Source organism: Phragmites australis, chromosome 5 (assembly GCF_958298935.1).
Source record: "Phragmites australis chromosome 5, lpPhrAust1.1, whole genome shotgun sequence".
NCBI classification, from domain to species: Eukaryota; Viridiplantae; Streptophyta; class Magnoliopsida; order Poales; family Poaceae; genus Phragmites; species Phragmites australis.
This window is the reverse complement of record NC_084925.1, coordinates 39,216,363-39,236,907: the sequence shown is the minus strand read 5'-3', so window position 1 is coordinate 39,236,907 and position 20,545 is coordinate 39,216,363. Positions and strand designations below refer to the sequence as shown.

At 45.3% G+C, this 20,545-nt stretch overlaps 3 protein-coding genes across 3 annotated transcripts; 1 reads left to right on the top strand and 2 right to left on the bottom strand.

Annotated features, from left to right (window-relative positions):
• Positions 1-1,058: 1,058 nt before the first annotated feature.
• On the bottom strand, positions 1,059-2,142 carry LOC133919590 (transcription initiation factor TFIID subunit 8-like). The gene has a single exon (XM_062364022.1). The coding sequence runs from the start codon at positions 1,962-1,964 to the stop codon at positions 1,257-1,259; it is 708 nt and encodes a 235-aa protein (XP_062220006.1). The 5' UTR covers positions 1,965-2,142; the 3' UTR covers positions 1,059-1,256.
• A 6,207-nt stretch (positions 2,143-8,349) lies between these two features.
• On the top strand, positions 8,350-15,667 carry LOC133919588 (DNA topoisomerase 2-like). Its single transcript, XM_062364021.1, has 22 exons — positions 8,350-9,000; positions 9,566-9,858; positions 9,956-10,022; positions 10,103-10,373; positions 10,458-10,657; positions 10,735-10,944; positions 11,030-11,143; positions 11,314-11,427; positions 11,595-11,759; positions 11,839-12,024; positions 12,114-12,269; positions 12,377-12,510; positions 12,595-12,763; positions 12,871-13,062; positions 13,143-13,329; positions 13,417-13,466; positions 13,545-13,970; positions 14,045-14,216; positions 14,323-14,384; positions 14,466-14,549; positions 14,639-14,738; positions 14,840-15,667. Exons 1-22 carry the CDS (start codon positions 8,449-8,451, stop codon positions 15,424-15,426), a joined length of 4,491 nt encoding a protein of 1,496 aa, XP_062220005.1. The 5' UTR covers positions 8,350-8,448; the 3' UTR covers positions 15,427-15,667.
• Positions 15,668-19,174: 3,507 nt separating this feature from the next.
• Positions 19,175-20,378, bottom strand: LOC133919587 (large ribosomal subunit protein uL11z). The gene is made up of 2 exons (XM_062364020.1): positions 19,777-20,378; positions 19,175-19,389 (listed from the first exon to the last, which is right to left on the bottom strand). Exon 1 carries the CDS (start codon positions 20,279-20,281, stop codon positions 19,781-19,783), a length of 501 nt encoding a protein of 166 aa, XP_062220004.1. The 5' UTR covers positions 20,282-20,378; the 3' UTR covers positions 19,175-19,389; positions 19,777-19,780.
• Between the last annotated feature and the right edge of the window lie 167 nt (positions 20,379-20,545).

The following is a 20,545-nucleotide window of genomic DNA, read 5'->3' as shown; positions in this document are numbered from 1 at the left end:
TGCTTAATTAACGGACTCGCTATTTCAATTGTTTGTTTGGTGCGTAACTGACAAATCAAATTGAGATGAGTCTTGATTTGATTGTGATAAGTTATTGATAACATTTGAGTGGAGTTTAATTTGGTTAGCATGTGTTTGTTGATGTTTGTTCTGATTTATGACTAATTTAAGTTGGAGAAAAAAATAGAATTAGTGTGTTCAGGAAAAATAAACTCACAAGAATATTCGGTGTCTGGGAAATTAGCTTGATCGGATGGTCCGGTATTGTGCTAACAAGAACGTCGAAGTATTTTTGTCTCTGAGAAGAAATCTGAATGATACACCGGATAGTTTAATATAGACTATAAGAGTTCATCAGAGTATTTACTACAGAGAAGTAATCTTTCAGACGAAAATAAAGTTTAACCTACCGAATGATCCGGTGATTCCACCAGTGAGCCATGTTCAAAGGATTGAGAATATGCTATTAAATTTGAGATCCGTACAAAAATTTCTGTTTGAATATGTTGCACATTTGAAAAAATTTAGAGAACGATGGATGATCTGCAAGGCTAGAGAATAATAATAAAATTTGTGTTGAGGGCAGGTGTTCAAAACTTCCCAATCGTATCACACGAGAGAAAGGCACATGGCTAGGGCTGAGATTATGATTGGACATTGACCAATTTCCAGATTCTGCTCTATTTCTTTTGGCACACATCTCAAAGAGTCCATGGATGGTTTTTATGATCTAGTCATTTTTAGCTTTAGAAAATTTTTAAGCTAGAGTTATAAACAGATTAAAGATTTTGGATTGAGACATATTATTTTATTTTAAATTAAAAACATATATTTAAACACTTTATTTTATTTTATCAACTCTAAATTTAATATGGATCTTAAAGTTAGGCTCTATCAAATATAGTTCTAGCCAGTGAAGCCAATAACAAATCTACAGGATACGGCCCAATCTCAATCAATCTTAGATGCAAAGTTAGGGAAGATTTTAGGTGGGGCTTCTACCATGGCATCGATGTTTGTGCAATGTATCATGTGAATCAACTGCAATGTGTTCCAATTCCAGTATTTTTTTTAAAAAAAACTAGCAATTATGGTAGGGTAACGAAAACATCAGACTTCATAGTTATCGTAAATAAAGAAAAATCAGAAAAAGTTTACAACGGAAGCACATGATGACGCGTTGGTCTACAGTATGGTTCATTGTTACGTCGCGTGTTCGATGCATAACCAGGCACGGTTTTGCAGCGCGAATTATCTCAGTTTTTCTCAAATGGTTCGAAACCACCACCACACTTGTCCGGTCCCACCCGCCGCCGCTTCTTCTTCCCCACGCGGAACCACACCTTCTCCCTCTTCTCCGGCACGGCGCCTCTGCCCTCCACGCCGCCATTACCATCACCATTCACCATCACCGTTACTGCCTCTCCTGTGTCCTCCTCAGTCTTCGCCTCCAACTCGCCGCGGCCGCGCACCCGGTCCTCCCACCTCTCGGGGAAGCGCGGCAGCCACCGCGGGACGTGCCTCAGCGGCGGTTCCCTCCCCACCGCCGCGAAGCTCTCGCACCCCTTGCCGCCGCCCGAATCCCTCCTCGGCAATGGCTTCGCGAACGGCACCTCCCGCACCTTGGCGACGAACCCGGCGAGCTCCGCGAGCGCGCCGGAGCGGAGCACGGGGCGCGCGGGGTCGGACGCGCCGGGAAAGCCGCCAGGCGCGTGGTCCTCCAGCGCCAAGACGAGGTCGGCGATGTTGGGCTCCGTGCGGCCGCGGGCCCCCGCGAGGGCCGTGGCGGTGCGGCCCAGGGACGCGATGTAGCGGCCGGCGATGTCCGAGAGGGCGCGGAGGGCGGAGGGCTCCGCGGCGGAGTAGCCGGATGCGCGGAGTATCTGGGCGGTGGAGACGGTGGCGACCGCGGTCTGGAGGGGAGCGGCCGCCGCGTCACGGGGGGGACTCGCCGGAGTTCCCATACATGACGGCGACGGCGGGAAGGCCTAAAACCCTAGCGGTGTCGCCACGGTCTGGAGGGGAGCGGCCGCCGCGTCACGGGGGGGACTCGCCGGAGTTCCCATACATGACGGCGACGGCGGGAAGGCCTAAAACCCTAGCGGTCAGATCCTTGCAACCGGTGGTTTTATGCCATGTTTTCGGTTTTGTTTTCCCTTTAACCCAATGTTTTTTTTTAGAGTCGGTGGGAGCACGGGGATTATTAACGGGCTTTTGGGCTGCGTATCTATGAATAGGCCGGTTCGAATTAGTCCCTAGTATGGAGGTCCATATAAGGACTAGTTAGGCCTAGCCCATTATGAGACCGAGGATTACTTGCGATTTTTTATTTTTATATTTCGAAAATAAAAAATTGTAAAACTAAACATGTGTTTGAAAAAATTATAAAAATAGACTACCCGTTAAGGGCGACAGTTTTATTTTTTAAAACCAGTAGTCCAACCGTTGGCGATAGTGGCTGTTGTCCTTCTAACATGTTATGTGACATTAGTCTATTTTGAAAAAAACTTAATAGATATCTATTTTTTATTTTGAAATATAAAAATAAAAAAAGTCCCGAATACTAGCAGCATCCAGCATGTTAGTTCGTTTGTCACTTAGAACCATGGATTGGAATATTGTCGTGCCTCGCTCATTCAGAAGGGATGCTAAAATCCGGTTATTTCTCATTAGATTTAGGTCCTGTTTGGTATAGTTTGTATTTTTGCACAATCTGCTTCTTGAGAATCCTGTAAAAAATAGATTCTACTTCTTCAGATTATATAGTTTATTTTCGAAATCCGCTTACTGATAATCTGCTGTAGAATCCCACCGTTTGGCACAACTTCTACGGAATCCTCCCGGCCCTGTTTGTTTCAATTAGATATTGTGGATTGTGATTCACAATAGGGCAAGTTGAAACAAACAGATCATCATCATCACAATCCAGCCCTTTTAGTGTAACAATCCAATCATCCAGGTTCCACCAATTTCTGCAGATTGTACAATTCAACTTCTTACAATTCAGCTTTTTACAATCCACAATCTACAAACTGTTTTTCACAATCTCCAGCTGAAACAGGCTAAGCCAAAATTTGACTAGAGACCAAATCAGGGTAGCAGACGATTTGGTCGTCCGAGATTTACCGAAAAGGTTATAGAAAAAATTTAGCTGGCCAAATTTTTTCGAAATATGACCAAATATTAGCCTCAAACCAAACAGAGACTAAATTTTCAGAGCACGGCCAAAATTTAGATTAGCTCCCTTAGCCCGTAACCAAACAGCCCCATAGGCACATAGCTTTTCTCCAGCTTCTGCCCAACTATGTGATTTCATTGCCTGAAGCTGTCCACCTTCGTTGCACAAGAGTTTTGCAAATTCTGGCCTGCCGAAGGAAACAGGCTTCTCCCTGGTCAGTACTGCTGCAAGAACTATAAACACCAGTCTTCTCTGTGATCTGGCTATTCCGGAAATCCTTGGGATCAAGGTAATATAGCAGTTTGATCAAATGTGACGTGTCTTGATGCACCAAAGTTGGGTACCTAGCAGTTTGGCAACATAATTCTTGAAAAAAAAAAGAACATGAGGGCTGCCACCGAATGCTAAAATTGCGCATCATATATGTACTTGTACTGTATGCTCAATGAAGAGATCGGAGGCTGTGGTGTACTTGTGGGCTTGTACTTGCAAAGGGGGAACCTGCATGAAGAGGAAACAAAATACACACTCTTGTCTTGTGCACTATTAAGTAATTGCGAACCAAAGGTGCTATAATTAATTATACTGGAAGGCAATTCGTTTTGCAGCCTTCTTTTTTGAATTGAAATATCCTGTATCCCTGTTTGATAATATATGTTGATCTTCAGAACCCAGAGGTACTCAGAACCTCTGAAATGTAGATATAAATAAAAAATGTCAAGTGGCATCGGTAAGTATAAGAAAAGGTGTATTTATTGGTACCTGTTTACTCGGCCTGTTTATTAGAATGTGCAAACAGTTGGAGGGGGGGGGGGGGTGTTCCATGGTTCTATTGATATGTCTCCCATCTGAGACCAAGTGAAATGAGATGTATGCTCATTTAATCCAGGAAGTAAAATCAACCCGATTATCAGACAGAGATCATGGAGATCAATTTATTTGCCTTCAGAGAATAGTAGGCTAAAAGCGGTGCTTGACACTGAAAGATGCAGTTGAATAAAGTTGCATGTGGGCAAGAACACTGAAATCCGCATGGAGTGTTGTCGTAGTACTGTGTAAATGTGCAAGAGTAATCCCAGCTTTCTGGAGGGAGTTGGCCCTCATCGATATCTAGCATCAGCATAATAATTGAAATTAGTTGGTACTCATACAAAACAGAATGTTTTAGTAGGAGAAACAAGTTTTTGGTCCAGATCAATTGGTTGCCACAGTGAAGTTCATGAATGGCAATGGCTAAAATTATCGATCCCATAATTTTAGCAACAGAACACTGGTTTAAGGCTTAGATGTTGCATTGCTGAATACAGAATTCTTGGTTCACGTTGAGCTCACACTAAAAAAGATGTGCTTGATTTGCTCTGGAGAAGCTCTCTAACTTAAAATTGATTCACAGTGTTTTCTCAGAGGCAAGGTTTTGTTCTTTTTTTTAAAAAAAAGCTGAGAAATTATCACAACAAAGTAATTCCACTAACCTCTTCATCACTTTCTAAATTCTTATGCTGTTGCCCTTTTGATACTACCAAAATTTCTCATGCTTGAACTTGAACATGGTCTTTCAGCCCACAAAAACAAGTATCTGCATATGTCCACTCCCCTACCTTCAACCCGTTTTCCTGGTAAGGATTTCCTGCAAATCCTGGACAGCACTTTCAGATATAGCCCACTCCCCTGGGCGAATCGAGGCATTTTCTCATGCTCTCCTTGTATTCATCTGGTCGAGCAAGTTGTGTCACTCCATGTTGCTTCCATTCCATGCACCATGCAGCTGTCTTTCCCAATTGACCAGTCTAAGCTCTCATTGTATTCACCAGGTGGGCACTACCAGCTCCTATGTCACAGATCTCTAGAGCTCGCTGCCAGCATCGGAGGATAATTCTGGGACGAAGCCTATGTGTTCTTGGTCGACGAAGTAGCCGAGGAGCTCGCCATGTTGGTGAACGACAGATTGAGCCCTTGAACTCTGCGTTTGTGCATGCCTGGCACTTCGGTCTGGCAGCAGGCTATTCCTAGCAAGCCCAAGGCGGCGGAGCAGAATTGGACTCCTGAACCTGACCGGCACGCCATTCGCGTTTTCCACGCAAAACAGGCAGACGAAGTGACGAGCATTTCCTGAACCTGGCTGCAACTACAGGCCCCTCGCTTCCTCCGATTACTCTGGTGGCAGCTCTTCCGGAAGGTCCATCACGGCCGGTGATGTAGCCGTCCAGCGCGATATCTTGTCGATCTTGGCGGTTCACGTTCGGGTGCGGCGGCAGAGGCAGAGGTCCGCAGAGCTAGCCGATCGGCGCCATAGGCACCATGAGGAAGTAAGACAGCTGCGAGAGGTAGCGCCAGGATGATTGAAGCAGCAGCCGCGCCATCTGCTCTCGGCTCGACGATCTGAACTTGGAGGTAGAAGATAGGGGCTGATTGGCTTCTTGCACAAGAGGATTTTAGCTCGACGGATACGTATAATCTTATGAAAAATATGTTTAATTATCTACATACAATGTTTCAACCTGACTCGATAGATGTAAATATATGTCCACAACCTGATCTGACGGATATAGGATTTTGTATTTGCTCATGCAAGTGAATTCACTTGCCAGTGTCACAAAATCACATTCATACGAATAACTAATCACCAATATCAACTCTTTCATCCGCTTATGAGATCTTAGATTCGGTCAACCGAACATAAACTCAGCTACAGATATAACCAACCAAACTATCTTTTTTTTTTAACAAATATAACTTCGCTCAGCTCGCTTTTTCTCAACCTGCATATATGATATATGTGGACAAGACTCTATACGGATAACCAATTACACCCATAGACCATGCATGCATGTACAAACACTCGTGGGCCATGTCATGAATGGCTGAATGATACTTGTGACAGGTTGTAGACCGAAGGCAAGGCTAAAACGTACGTGTAGGCCTGCTAATGGATCGGGTTTAGGCCTGGTCATGGGCAGCCTGCCCCGAAATAGCCTGAATCGGTTTGACCCGACCAATCCATGGGTCGGGCTCGGGCTTGACTCTTCTAGCTCGCAGTGAGTTTTAGGTTAGGCTTGGGCTTCAAAAACGGATTCGAAGCCAAAAAAACCCGACTCGATCCGAAAAACCTGAACCTGACCCGACAGTTGAGTAGGTCTATCGAGTTTATTTGGGTTTAACGGGTAGGGTCCCTATTCAGGTTCCTTTGGGTTGGGTTGAAATAGGTTCAAGTAAAATCAGGTTGGGTTGGATTGTGTTGCTTTATTATTGGGTTAGGATGGTTTGGGTTTGGGTTAAACATTAGCATGTGAAATGAGTGGAAACTCATGGTTTGAGACTGTGGGTGAGACAGTGGGTTGGAATGTGCGAAGACCGGTAAAGCCCTCCTCCCCATCCTACTCCTGCTGTCGTCACCTCATGCAGTCGCTCCGCATCCTTTGGTAGCTTGATCCACCGCCTCACGTCGCCGCTAACCCTGTTCGCCACCACCAGGAGCATCGCAAGGCCGCCTCGGATCTAGTCCTGTCATCATCGACTCCACCCTGCCGTTGGATGTATCGCCCTCAAGGACCCCGAGCTATCACCCATTGCCATCGCCCTACCGTCTTTACACCACCACCACCACTGTCGTCCTATCGTCGTCGGCGACAACGTAACCAATGAGGTCAATGCCCGGAAATTAGGCGTATTCCCCACTCCACATCCCGGGAATACCCTCAAATCCTCGCCTTTGGCACCCATATCTTCAACCATGGACGACGATGCCACGGCCTCGCCCTCCCTACTCCTTGTCGCCGATCCTGCCATCGTCATTGTCGCTCCACTCGGCCACATCATCGTTGTCATCCCCTCCTCAAGCCATCACCCTCCAGCTTTGGCAGTAGGGGTTTGGAGGATGCATGTAGCGATAACGCCACCTCCGCGTTGATCAACGCATGGGGGAGTGCTTCGTGTCCCTTGGCTACGATAGCGTTCGCCACTCGCAATGGCAGAAGTTGTCTCCTCTCATGACGGCTACTCCAAGGTGCCCAAGTCTAACGTCTAATGCAAAAATTGCATCAACGCCCTTAAGAAGAAGTACAAAATGGAGAAGCCCAAGCACGACTCCTCATGGCCCTTCTTCCACCGCCTCAACGACCTCCTCGCCCCCGTCCACAAGCATGGGGCGCCCAATTCTTCCTTTGCTGTTGCAGCGATGGCCGCCTGGAGTGCCACACCAATGATGCCGCCGCGCGTCAACTTCCCGCAAGTTGCTCTGGTCCTCGGCGGAGGATGTCGCCTCAATTTGGGGTATCAAGCGCATTCAATGATTTGGGTTGGAGAATGGGTTAGAACCCGTTTCAATGATTTGAATTGGTTGGAAAACTTGGTGGGTCTGTGATAATTATTTTTTGGGTTAGATAGAGTTAGGTTCTTTGTATAATATTGTGTGGGTGGGGTTGGGTTTGGGCCGGGTTAACCGTACATTAGCATGCCTATATATGCGAGATGAATGCTGAGCATGTGGGAAGTCACCCCGCTCTGAGAGAGAAATTGGAGTTTGCCAATTGCTTACAAGCTGAGGTTATCTCCGGTCCATGAAGGCATTTCGCATTCCGTGCTAGACACAGGCCTCAGGGGGTTTGGTGGCCAAAAATCACAGAGATCGGATCGCATGACCATTCTGAAGTGTAAGCCCGTGTAGTCGTGTCCAGCATCTTGACAAGAGCACGGTGCACACTGCCTGTGCATCAAGTGGGCTTGCCAATGTGAGCCTGGATCAAGCGACGGTGTTGATGCATCACACCCAGCTGTGATTAACCGACTGATGGTCCAGATTTCCCCTAAGCTTGGTTTTTTATGGACCTAAGCTTGGTTTAGAACTTACAAGGTAGTCATCACATCACGTCCTCCTTTAACTTGAGCTTCTTACAGTTGGGCCCCACCAACATTCCCAAATCTAAATTGGCAGAGCTACTGTCCACAAGGACCACACTTCTCCCTGCAGCGTCAGAGAGAAGCCTCTGGATTAAGCCCCGCTGATTCAATTTCCGCCGCTCGATCACGCATTCACGCGCCCCCGCGATCCGCACCGTTCGTTCCTTAACCCACCGCGTGAGGCCCCACCCGAAATTCAAATTTCGAACCATTGCACCGTTACCCGCACCCCTTCGGCTTCGATAACCCCCCCCCCCCCCAACCACAACCCCCATTCCGTCTAACCCCCCAGATCCCCAATTACCCAATCCCGCACCCACCCACCAGAAACCCTAGCGCACGCACACGACCTCCGTGTGCAGCGCGGCGCCGTCATGAAGGGCCCCCTGCAGTCTAGCTCCGGGCACAACGCCGCCGCCGGGGGAGGCGACGGCAAGACCATCGAGGAGATGTATCAGAAGAAGACGCAGCTGGAGCACATCCTCCTGCGGCCGGACACCTACATCGGCTCGGTGGAGAAGCACACCCAGACGCTCTGGGTCTACGAGGGCGGCGCCATGGCGCACCGCTCGGTCACCTACGTCCCGGGCCTCTACAAGATCTTCGACGAGATCCTCGTCAACGCCGCTGACAACAAGCAGCGCGACCCCAAGATGGACGCCCTCCGCGTCGACATCGACGTCGCCGGGTGCTGCATCTCCGTCTACAACAATGGCGACGGGATCCCCGTCGAGGTCCACCAGGAGGAGGGCGTCTACGTGCCGGAAATGATCTTCGGCCACCTACTCACCAGCAGCAACTACGATGACAACGTCAAAAAGACCACCGGCGGGAGAAACGGCTATGGGGCCAAGCTCACCAATATCTTCTCCATGGAGTTCGTCATCGAGACCGCCGATGGGCGCCGCCAGAAGAAGTACAAGCAGGTGAGATGCTTCGGCTGCCCCTTAAGCGTTCTTCAGATGGGTATTTTCCGTTCTGGGTTGGTATTTCGGTGTGGATTGGTTTAGAAATGAAGATTCCTGCCAGATCTAACAAAACATTTAAGTGATTATAATCTTTGGCTTTGGGCGTGATTATTTGAATTAAGTGCCTTGTGTTGTCAGTTTAGAATCCGGCGAGTCAAGCATTGGAGTGTAAGGCTGGAATTGCAGATTGGTAGGTCTGCACATTTCTTTGCCACTAGTTTAGAAGCTCTGCTGTTTGATTGGCTAACAGGCTTAGGAGTTCTAAGGATCGGTCCCTAGTTCTTGTCCTATAAATGACAAGGTTACTTCAGAGTCTTTTTTAATTTAGTACTGATCTGTAGTTGTTTGGGGGTAGATGCTAAAGTTGTGACAAAATTTCAGAGTTTTGGTTACAGTTGTGGGTTATCGTTTGTAGCATTGGTTAGTAAGGTTTAGTATCACTGTATCAGCGCGATATAATTCATTCCGTACTTGTTAAGAGACAGATACAAAGCGTGATGTGCCTTTTTGAATACACGTGCAGGTTTTCTCTGAAAACATGGGGAAGAAGTCAGAGCCCCAGATTACCAAGTGCAAGCAGACGGAGAACTGGACCAAGGTCACCTTCAAGCCTGATCTTGCCAAGTTCAACATGACCCATCTTGAAGACGATGTTGTAGCCCTCATGCGGAAGAGAGTGATTGATATGGCGGGCACTCTTGGCAAAACCGTGAAGGTTGAGTTGGATGGCCAGAGGGTGCCTGCAAAGAGCTTCTCAGATTATGTGAACCTGTATATCACGTCTGCTTCCATTGACAGACCTGAAGAACTCCCAAGGTTTTGTTATTCGTTTCAGACAAACATCATTTGGGTGATGTCCCTAAAAAATCTTGTGGTGGTGTTTCTGATCATTCATGCTTGGCGTTTCTTTCAGGATTTATGAGAAAGTAAATGATCGGTGGGAGGTGTGTGTGAGTCTAAGTGAAGGGCAGTTTCAGCAGGTAAGTGTGGGTTATGTTCTGTGCTAGCAGCTTGTGTTGTGGTTACAGTTGCATCTTGAACGCCTTTTGTGCTATTGCAGGTCAGCTTCGTCAATAGAATTGCAACCATAAGGGGTGGAACTCATGTTGATTATGTCACCAACCAAATTGCCACCCATGTGATGACCATTGTGAATAAGAAAAACAAGAATGCAAACATGAAACTGCATAATGTGAAGAGCCATCTATGGGTCTTTGTTAATGCACTCATTGACAACCCCGCCTTCGATTCACAGACCAAGGAGACCTTGACCACTCGTCAGGGAAGCTTTGGGTCAAAGTGTGAGCTTTCTAATGATTTCCTCAAGAAAGGTATGTGATGAGTTCACTTTGGTAGCCTCAGTTGTGTAGTTTGGCTGCAACATTAATGCAAATGCTCACTTCTTACAATTGCAGTTGAGAAATCTGGTGTTGTCAGCAATCTCCTCTCCTGGGCTGATTTCAAACTAAGCAAAGAACTAAAGAAGACTGATGGAACCAAGAGGTCAAGAATTTCCGGCATTCCAAAACTTGAGGACGCAAATGAAGCTGGTGGGAAGGACTCTGACAGGTGCACCTTGATCCTGACTGAAGGAGATTCAGCAAAAGCTCTTGCTGTGAGTAATGCAAACTTGCTATATGGCAGTGTGTACTTTAACTACCAAACTAAAGTGTTGAGCCTTTCTCCTTGCAGATGTCTGGCATAGCTGAAGTAGGGAGAGATCACTATGGTGTGTTTCCTCTCAGGGGAAAACTATTAAATGTGAGAGAAGCAAACCATAAGCAGATAATGGATAATGCGGAAATTCAGAACATAAAACAAATCCTCGGTTTGCAGCATGGGAAGCAGTATGATAGCACAAAAGGCTTGAGATATGGCCACCTCATGATAATGACAGATCAGGTATGCCAAACAACATCTCCAATGCTATATTAACTAATCGAACTCAAGTTACTTGTTCACTCAAATTTTGACAAATAAATTTCAGGATCATGATGGTTCTCACATCAAAGGGTTGTTGATCAACTTCATTCATTCATTCTGGCCATCTCTTCTTAAAGTTCCTTCTTTCTTGGTTGAGTTCATCACTCCGATTATAAAGGTAGGGTAACAGTCAGGGTTCTTCATTGTGCACCTTTTTTTATTTTTAATATTGGTTCTTGGTTCCATACTAAATTTTACATCGAATGAATTATTTTTTTCTGCCACATGAATATAATTTGTGAAGTGTATGTTTGGCAGCAATAATGAAACATAAGTTAACTTGTCCAGGCAACCAATACCAGGAACAAAACTGTACTCGCGTTTTACACAATGCCAGAGTATGAAGCATGGAAAGAGAGTTTAGGAGGAAATGCAGGTGTATGGTCTGTAAAGTACTATAAGGTCTGCTTTGCCCCTCTAGTTTCTGTTGATATTGTTTCACGGTTCTTCCACTTGTGTCTCCTTTTCTGTTTTTCCTTTGCTTGAAAGACTTATCTTGTGTCTTTCTATGGACATTAGCTGAGGAGACCACCTTTGTCATGCGGTTAACCGGATCATGATTGATACAGGGGCTGGGAACAAGCACATCCAAAGAAGGTCAGCAGTACTTTAAAGATATCGCCAAACACAAGAAGGATTTTGTCTGGGTGGATGACCAAGATGGTAATGATATTGAGTTAGCATTCAGCAAGAAAAGAATTACTGATAGGAAAGACTGGCTTACCAACTTTCAGGTTAGCTCTTGCATCTTTTCCCAATTTGATATGGGTTTGTTTAGATGGTATCAAAATTAATGTGCAAACCAATTTTCAGCCTGGAACTTACCTTGACCAACGTGAGAACCAAATCAAGTATCGTGACTTCATCAACAAAGAGCTGATACTCTTCTCAATGGCGGATCTGCAGCGATCAATACCTTCAATGGTAGATGGCTTTAAACCAGGTCAGAGGAAGATTATGTTTTGCTCGTTCAAGAGGAACTTTGTTAAGGAAGCTAAGGTGTGTTATCCAAAAGAATTTTGGCATTTTTTATATGACAGACTATCAGGACATTATTAAAATTTTACTGTTGCTTCTATTGACCACAGGTGGCCCAGTTCTCTGGTTATGTGTCAGAACACTCAGCATACCACCACGGCGAGCAGAGTTTAGCAAGTACAATTATTGGAATGGCTCAAAGTTTTGTTGGTAGCAATAACATAAACCTTTTGCACCCTCAAGGCCAGTTCGGTACCAGATTTCAGGTGGGATATTAGTGTAAAAGCTAAGTACAATAGGGTGCTTTTCTGATGACATAGTGCTTTGTCACCATTCTTGTCATGCTTGTTTACATGTTTATATTTCATTTTAGGGGGGAAAAGATGCTGCAAGTCCTAGGTACATCTTCACCAAACTGTCCCATATCACTCGTTCAATTTTCCCAAAGGATGATGACATTCTTCTTAACTACCTAAACGAAGATGGGCAGTCAATTGAACCCACCTGGTAATATTAACGGTTGTATGACCCATTCTTTATGATTGTAATTAGATATTGATAGAAGTAGCTAAGACACATTCTTTTCTTTAGGTATGTGCCAATCATTCCCGTGGTTTTAGTCAATGGAAGTGAAGGAATTGGTACTGGATGGAGCACATATATCCCAAACTACAATCCAAGAGACATTGTTGCTAACCTAAGACGGTTGCTGAATGATGAGTGTACCGAACCAATGCATCCATGGTACAGGGGGTTTAAGGTCAGTAACATCAGTTGATTTGCACAGTTCTGTTGCACTAAGGCGTAGTTTTGTAAAAAGAAACTAATGGTTGTATTGATGCAAATTTTCGATGCACAAACCAACAGGGCTCTATTGAGAAGACAAATACAAAGGCAGCTGGTGTCACGTATACCATCACCGGTATTATAGAGGCTGTTGACAACACTACACTGAGGATTACCGAGCTGCCGGTCCGCCGCTGGACTCAGGACTACAAAGAATTTCTTGCATCTTTGGCTCCAGAGGATAAGAACAAGGACAAGGAAATATTTATTGAGGTAGTTGATGATATGAAAACACTTTCACTTGGGTTTTCCTTCCTAGTAAACAATATTCTTCAATTGCAATTATTTTACAGGATTTCACGATGCAAGGTGACAATGAGGATGTTTACTTTGAGGTCAAATTAAGTGAAGCAAATATGAATATAGCTAAGGAAGAAGGACTGACGAAGAAGTTCAAATTGACAACTACAATTGGAACTACAAACATGCACTTGTTTGATGCAGATGGTAAAATACAGAAGTATGACAACCCGGAGCAGAGTACGTATCTAGTGCCCATTTTATTTGTTGATACATACCCCCTTTTTGGTTTGTTGACTTGTAGCTAAAAGTATACAATTTTCACAGTACTTAAAGCTTTCTTTAAATTGAGGCTTGAATTCTACGATAAAAGAAAGGTACCACATGTTACATTGTGCCCTCTTCATTTCTTTTTTCAAGCGCTGCTGCTGCAGTGACTAATTTATTTTGTGCAGAAAGCATTATTGGAAAATATAAAGCTGGACCTGAAGAAGCTTAATAACAAAGTTAGGTTTATCCGCTGTGTTGTCGAGGATGAAATAGAAGTCAAGAACAGGAAGAGGGCAGAGCTTTTTGTGGAGCTCCAGCAGAAGAATTTTGATCCTTTCCCGAAGAAAAAGAAGGCGGCCGAGCCAGCTGCTGTAGGAGCTACAGAAGAGGAGGATGAAAATGAAGAGAGTTCTGAAGCTGCAAAAGGAATTGCTCTTGCAAGCGACTATGAGTATCTCCTCTCAATGGCAATTGGCACCTTGACTCGGGAGAAGATACAGGAGCTGAATGATGAGAAGGCCAAATTAGAGAATGAAGTTGAGGAACTGAGGAAAACATCACCAAGGTCACTTTGGTTGAGAGACCTTGACGCTTTTGAGAAGGAGCTGGATGTAAGTAATGCTGCTGTCTTCTGTTTTGCTTAATGCTTTGTGTTCCACTGCCTCACTCATTAAGTGTGATGCAGGTGCTTGATCAAATGGATGAAGCAGAGGCGGAGGAAAGGAAGGTGAGGAGGGAAGAGAAAGCGAATGAAGAGAAGGGCAAAAAGAAAGGATCCAAACCAGGAACCAAGAGACAACCCAAAAAGACTGCAGCTAAACCTCCAAAGGTGGAAAGTGGCACAAGTGATACTCCAGGTATCTGTTGTTCCTGCAATGGCCAACAATTTTCCGTATTCCATTCCTGTGGGATGAGTTACCTCCGTTTAAACCATAGTTGAAATTGTTTGTTCGTCTATTACAGGGAATACTGCTGAACAAGTGGTGGCAAAGCGTGGAGCTACATGGAATAAACCAACCAAGAAGGTTAGAACCATAAGATGCCAGCCCTTAACTTGACTAACTATTCAGTTACACTCTACTAACAAAATAATTATAATTTTTAAGGCGCATGGTGCTGGGTCTGATGATGAAGATTATGGACCAGAAAATGCAAAACCTGGACCACAAAAGAAGAAACAATCTAAGAAAGTAAGATCCTTAACACAATCTTTTCAATTCATTTGTGTGTGGAATGAATCTTTTAGTGGTTTTACAATTCAAATTTTGTAATTTCACAGGCTAGTGCACCGGCAAGTGATGACGAAGAGGACGACGTGCCCGCACTAAAAGATCGTCTTGCAGCTTTTAACATTGATGACTCCTCTCCAGATCATTCTGGTAATGCCCAAGTACAATTTGTCAATTTGGTGTCGTTGAACGAGAAAAGGTCGGGAGTCTCTGTTTGAAAAGTTTAAGCTGATGGTCTAACAACTTTGCAGCCATGGATACTGAAACAACAGAAGGGCAGCAGAATGAAAACAAAGGGAGGAAGGGACCAAGCAAAAGAGGCGCATCAAAGAAGGCGTCGTCATCCTTAGCGGTGATATCTTCTGATGACGACGATTTTGACATGGAAGAAGTCTCAGAAGTCCAAAATCTGAAGAAAGGTAGAGGAAGGAAGCCCACTGCTGCCGAGAAGCCGAAGGCTGCTACCACCAGGAAGAGGGCGCCAGCTCAGGGCAAGTCCATGATACAGAAAGTGATACAAGAGGAGGAGAGCAACACCAGCGCTCCTTCTCCTGAGAAGAAGGTACGGAAGATGAGGGCCTCACCCTTCAACAAGAAGAGCAGCTCGGTTTTGCAGAGAGGCGCAACCGCCTCTTCGACAAGCTCTGAAAGTACTTCTGAGACTTCACCCTCTGGCAGCTCCGCTGAGCCAGTTGCTGCACCGCAGCCAAGAAGGACAGCTAGGACGACCAAGAAGACAACAGTCTATATTTCTGAGAGCGATGACCCCGAGGATGAAGTGGTGGAGTTAACTGATGATTCCGACTTCGACTTGGACGACAACTCTGACGACGAGTGAATTTGAGGCGGTGGAACATGTAATGATACATGTGCTGTTGTGGCAGTACCTAGTTGATGAGTCGTTACATTTTAGCGACTAGTGAATCTGAGATGCATCTCTTGTGCGTTATGGCGTTCGGTTGCCAAGACATTAATCGATTTGGTCGTTGTCTAATTCTGGCATCCATCTACTGTGTTTGCACGTGTGTGTGGTATGCGCAGCAGTGAAAGTTTCTGAGTCCGTCAGTTGGTTAAATGGATGTGACCGTTTTGTGGTCTGAGTTTCTATTTTTCTCCTTGTGCTGATCAAAATCGGACCTTTTCATCTGGTTGATCGGTCTCCGTGCGCTCGTGGGAAACTCGACGAGCTTTGTCAGAAGCTGGAGGCGTGGCGCTACGCCGGCTCATCCTGCCGTCGGCGAGCGGTTCCAGCCTCCGCGCCCTGATGACCCTAGGCCCTACGAGTTGGGCGCGACGCCAGCGAGCCAGCCACAAAAACAAAGGGCCTAAACAATGACAGTTTCTTTACAGTAATCAGCGGTCACAAAATGCGATTGGGACCGTTGGGTATCTATCCGGCAATCCGGCCACCAGGTCCTTGCGAATGGCTGAGCTCGGCGAAGCAGTACGTAAGCCGCCGACTCCTCTGGACCTTCTCCTCACTTGAACTTGTCTGAACTTTTATCTGAACTCGGTTGCAGTTCTGAGGTAGTCTCAGAAGAGCGAAATGACAAGGAAGATGTCATGAGCCAGCCAGCAGGCCACCAAACATGATTCGTTTCAACATGCTTATTCGTTTCAACAAATCTAATAGAGAGAGTTCACCAAGATTATTTAGGTCTTTGAATCAATCATCTTTTCTCATATTATCAATAAAGTTATCAAGTTGGATAGATCTATCTAACGCAAAAATACTAGTAGAAATACAACAATTAATCAAAATTCAGGAGCAAGACATGAACAATGCTTACACTAAGTGAGCAAAACAGTTGACTGTGCTTAGTATTGCCACAACCAATCTCAATCCACATCGTCCATACAAATGCTAATAGATCATAGGGATATACAGAAACAACCACTAGCACCGGATCCAATCCCCGATTCAGCTTTCGTACCAACTCGAAACACAAAATTCACACCTTAACCGACCAAACAACTTGATGCAGCTAATTGGAGTTCGAGTGCAACATCTGCCAATCTACCACTAAGCTCACCCAGATCACGATCCACAGCCATATACTAGTCATCCCACAGATTAAGGATCAGGGAATAGGTAGACCAAGCAGATCAGCGAACCAACCAAACAAGTGAGGGAGAGACCGAAGCTACGGCGAGCAGTATCTGCGCGCCGTGGGCGGGGAACTTGAGGCGGGCGGAGAAGGAACCCCCGGGGGCGAACCCCTTGCCAGTGCCAAGGTTGTGCTCAAGCGTGAACTGCACGGCGTTGGACTAGTCGGCTCCGACCGACGACGCGTCTGTGGATCGGCGGCGGGAGGAGACTGCCGGCCGGGTCTGCCGGCGGGAAGGGCGAGGAGGTCGAGGATTCAAGGAAGGAAGCAGTGTGAGGAACCAAGGGCAAGGAGGTGAGGAGTTGAGCCGTCAGTCGCGGTGTGAGGAGTCGAGTCGGCGTGAGGAAGACCAAAACCGTCCTGGACTTTTTTGATTTTTTTTTTGACAATCGGACTAAACTTTGGGCTGGACTTTGTGTTGGACTAGGTTACTAGGCCTACCAGAACTACCCTGTAGGTCCGCCCCTGTCTCATCATTATATCAAACTGATACAATCATATAAGAATTTGTCTCTAAACTACATAACTAAGATGCACACAACCACATAGGCTCTTAAATTAGTCTTGTGTGATTTGTTTAATTCAGAAGAATAGCTTCCGTGAGAGCTCAAGGAAGCTTTAGCATGTGAACCGGTGAAGTTTTAATCTATTCAACTTCTTGCACTTTTTTTTACCTTTTTCTGAACTAAGTCCTGCCCAACCCATTTGAGCTGAGCTGATTTTGCTACTGTACTGTGATGCATTTTCCCTTTTTCCATGATAGTGGTAGCATGCTATCTAAAAGGGCACTTCGTTCCTTTCCCATTGTTTTTGTAGTTTTGATTAGTTTCCTTTCTTTATTTTTTTAAGTTTTAGTTATTTGTCATTCCTTAATATTTAAAGTTTAAAGTTTTTCCCCTGGTTTCTTCTACATTTTTAAGTTAGTTTGCCCTATATGCTGACTTGATCCTCTTTTTTCCATTTAATTCACTGGTCATTTACTCTTTAAATATAAGACCTCTACTAGATGTATTTGGATTTGTCATGAACTAGCGGATATCACCTTCGAGAGTAGAACACCTCCCACTAACATCAGCTCCGAATGTGACAGCCTCATTGCTGGAACTTTTTGGAAAATACTTACTCGATTTAATTGGTGTCAAGAAGCCGAGTAAGTTAGGAAGCACAAAATTGGCTACTGGAATTTAATCAAACATTTAAAATTGATTTCAGTAGAAGTTCCAGTATCTTTCAGAAATTACAGCAAAGCCATGCCATATCTAAGTTGGTTCAGCATTCTAAAGTGGTCAACAATTGCAGCTGAGCACCAGCAGCAACACATCCTAATGGAACTTTAGTAACAAAAATTATAGAGGTATTAGTTGGGCTATAAAACTAGAGAATAAGGATTACCTGGGTTCTGTTTTCCTTTCACACTCAACCTCACAACAGCCTGCATCTTCCATAAGGATTGGCACAAGAACACAATTTGCATCTACACAGCACCAGTAGGTGAGGACCCTCTTGAATTCAGTTCCTACTCATAGGAGAAAGTTCTCTCTCCCGATGATATGTTAAATGAAACATTGAAGGATTAGTACATGGAAAGCATAAACACACTTCCACCAGCAACATCTAAATCACATAATAGCACTGGTTTAGTAAACACAAATACAATTGTGAGTTGCACCATTCAGTTCCCAAGATCTCTTGTTTCTTATTTTAGCACAACACAGGATTTCACATAAGAAACCATAGCCAGTTTAACATGTCCAGTGTTAAGCGAGTTCCCATTCAGTCACAATATCACAAGCAAGTTGTCCAAATTAGCAGGAGTCTAATTTTGTATAACCTCTCTAGGTGCCCAAACCAAGTTGTCCAAAACACTACACACGCATGCAACTAAATAGAGGACCTCAGCAGCAGCGTTTGTGCACCGATGGCCGCAGAAGAGACCAGAGCAAGCTGCGTTTGTGCACCAGTCTTTCTGTATTGGGGCTGAGAGCCGCTGAGGGAAGAAAAGAAATAGAGAAAAGAAAGATAGTCTCGGCCTATCAGAACTGAATCTGCATGATCTGTACTTACTAGCATAGGAGATAAAACTAAATCAGCAAATTTGTGAATTGAACACAGTACAAATAGAGTGCAATTGACCGCAAGAAACACAGCTTTAAACATTGTTCATGTCCTCTTGATCCTGCTGTTATGAATGAATTGATTTGGAAATGCGGGGGCACTCAGGATCTGAGCTAATCGAGGGGACAGAAACCTCGTCTTTTGGCCTCTCCGAACCGAGCTTTTTGAAAAGATAGACGATTTAGCTGTAATGAGAATTATCAATGCAGCGATTTGCATCATCAATCATGGTTCACACGATATATCAACATCGCATACTTCACCATCAGAAGCAAACGTACAACAGAAACCTAGACTGCCAAAGGTTCAACGTAATTACATTTCATCTTCGAACAGCCAAAGTGCGCAGAACCCTCGAGGCACTCAAGCAAACCGTCACAAAATATATTGCAAGAATACTCATTGAAGCATGACAAAAATAGTCTCACAAGGTAACCACTAAAGTATGACAAAAGTTTCTTCTTCATCAAGAGTAGAACTCAGTGAACATATCACATACATTCCTCCCTCAACTGAATCAGGAAGCATCTAGATAGAAAGTGGCTAAGCAGCCTCAAATAACAATCTCGATGCCAAACCTGCATTGTTCATAATGAATGTGTTAAAAGACTCATGAAAGGTCATAAACAATAAGTAAATATGAAATCCATAACTGACACAACTTTCAGATCAACTAGCTTCCCAAACAATATGATATAAAGACGACTCAGGTTTTCTACTTAAACAAGACTGAGTAGCAAGTAGCTTCCGAATGCCATCTACAACATTTCCTAGCAAATGATCTAAAGAACCTTGGACCGCCAATCAATGAGGTCAAACAACAATCTTAACCCAAACGATATGATTACAGCATTCACAGTTCACATGAACATAGAACAACGTTAAAATGCATTAGCTACCGCCAATTCTAAACGGCGAAGTAACATTAAGTTCTCAAATAAGAACCAAAAAATAGATAATTATACCTTCTTAAGCGGATGGGATCTCGACCTCGCCGTCGTCGATCTCCTGCTGGAGGTCCTTGGGGTCCTTGCCGTCGACGGTGCATCCGACGCTGACGCAGGTGCCGAGGATCTCCTTGACGGTGCCGGACATGTCCTTGGCCATGGACCTCGGCTTCATGGTCTTGGCGATCTCGATGACGTCGTCGAGGCTAATGTTGCCGCTGTGCTTGATGTTCTTCACCTTCTTGCGGTCCCTCTCGGGCTCCTTGAGCGCCTTGATGACGAGCGCCGCGGCGGAGGGGACGACGGAGACCTTGGCCTGGCGATTCTGGACGGTGAGCTTGACAGTGACGCGGAGGCCCTTCCAGTCCTTGGCCGTCTCCTTGGCGATGTCCTCTCCGATCTTCTTGGGGGAGAGACCGAGCGGGCCGATCTTGGGGGCCAGAGACGACGCCGCGCCAACCTCACCGCCGGTCACGCGGACGAACACCTCCACCACCTGGGACGGGTCGAGCTTGGGAGGCATGGTTGCTCGCGAGTGGTCGACGGCGGTGGCGGCGGGAGCTGGGAGTTGGAGGGGCTAGGGTTTGGGGTGCTGTCTTGCGATGGGATTATATGCTGGCCGAGTTGAGGGGTTAGGGTTTGGGGGCGCCGTGGGCATATCACGGCCGTCCAGTAAGGCTACGACTGGGCCGTGTGGTTTGGGCCGACTTTGAATCAGTTTTTAGACGGTCCAATTGCTCAGAAAGAAGTTTGTCTGGTCCAATTTCAGAAACCATATGATAATCTT

What these genes read in the sequence shown, in the direction of transcription:
- LOC133919588 (XM_062364021.1), top strand. Translation starts at nt 8,449, where the DNA reads ATGAAGGGCCCCCTGCAGTCTAGCTCCGGGCACAACGCCGCCGCCGGG. An exon ending in CAGTCAATTGAACCCACCTG is followed by an intron (nt 12,511 to 12,594) that starts GTAATATTAACG and finishes TCTTTTCTTTAG; the next exon opens with GTATGTGCCAATCATTCCCG. An exon ending in CTTTTGAGAAGGAGCTGGAT is followed by an intron (nt 13,971 to 14,044) that starts GTAAGTAATGCT and finishes AGTGTGATGCAG; the next exon opens with GTGCTTGATCAAATGGATGA.
- LOC133919590 (XM_062364022.1), bottom strand. Translation starts at nt 1,964, where the DNA reads ATGGGAACTCCGGCGAGTCCCCCCCGTGACGCGGCGGCCGCTCCCCTC.
- LOC133919587 (XM_062364020.1), bottom strand. Translation starts at nt 20,281, where the DNA reads ATGCCTCCCAAGCTCGACCCGTCCCAGGTGGTGGAGGTGTTCGTCCGC.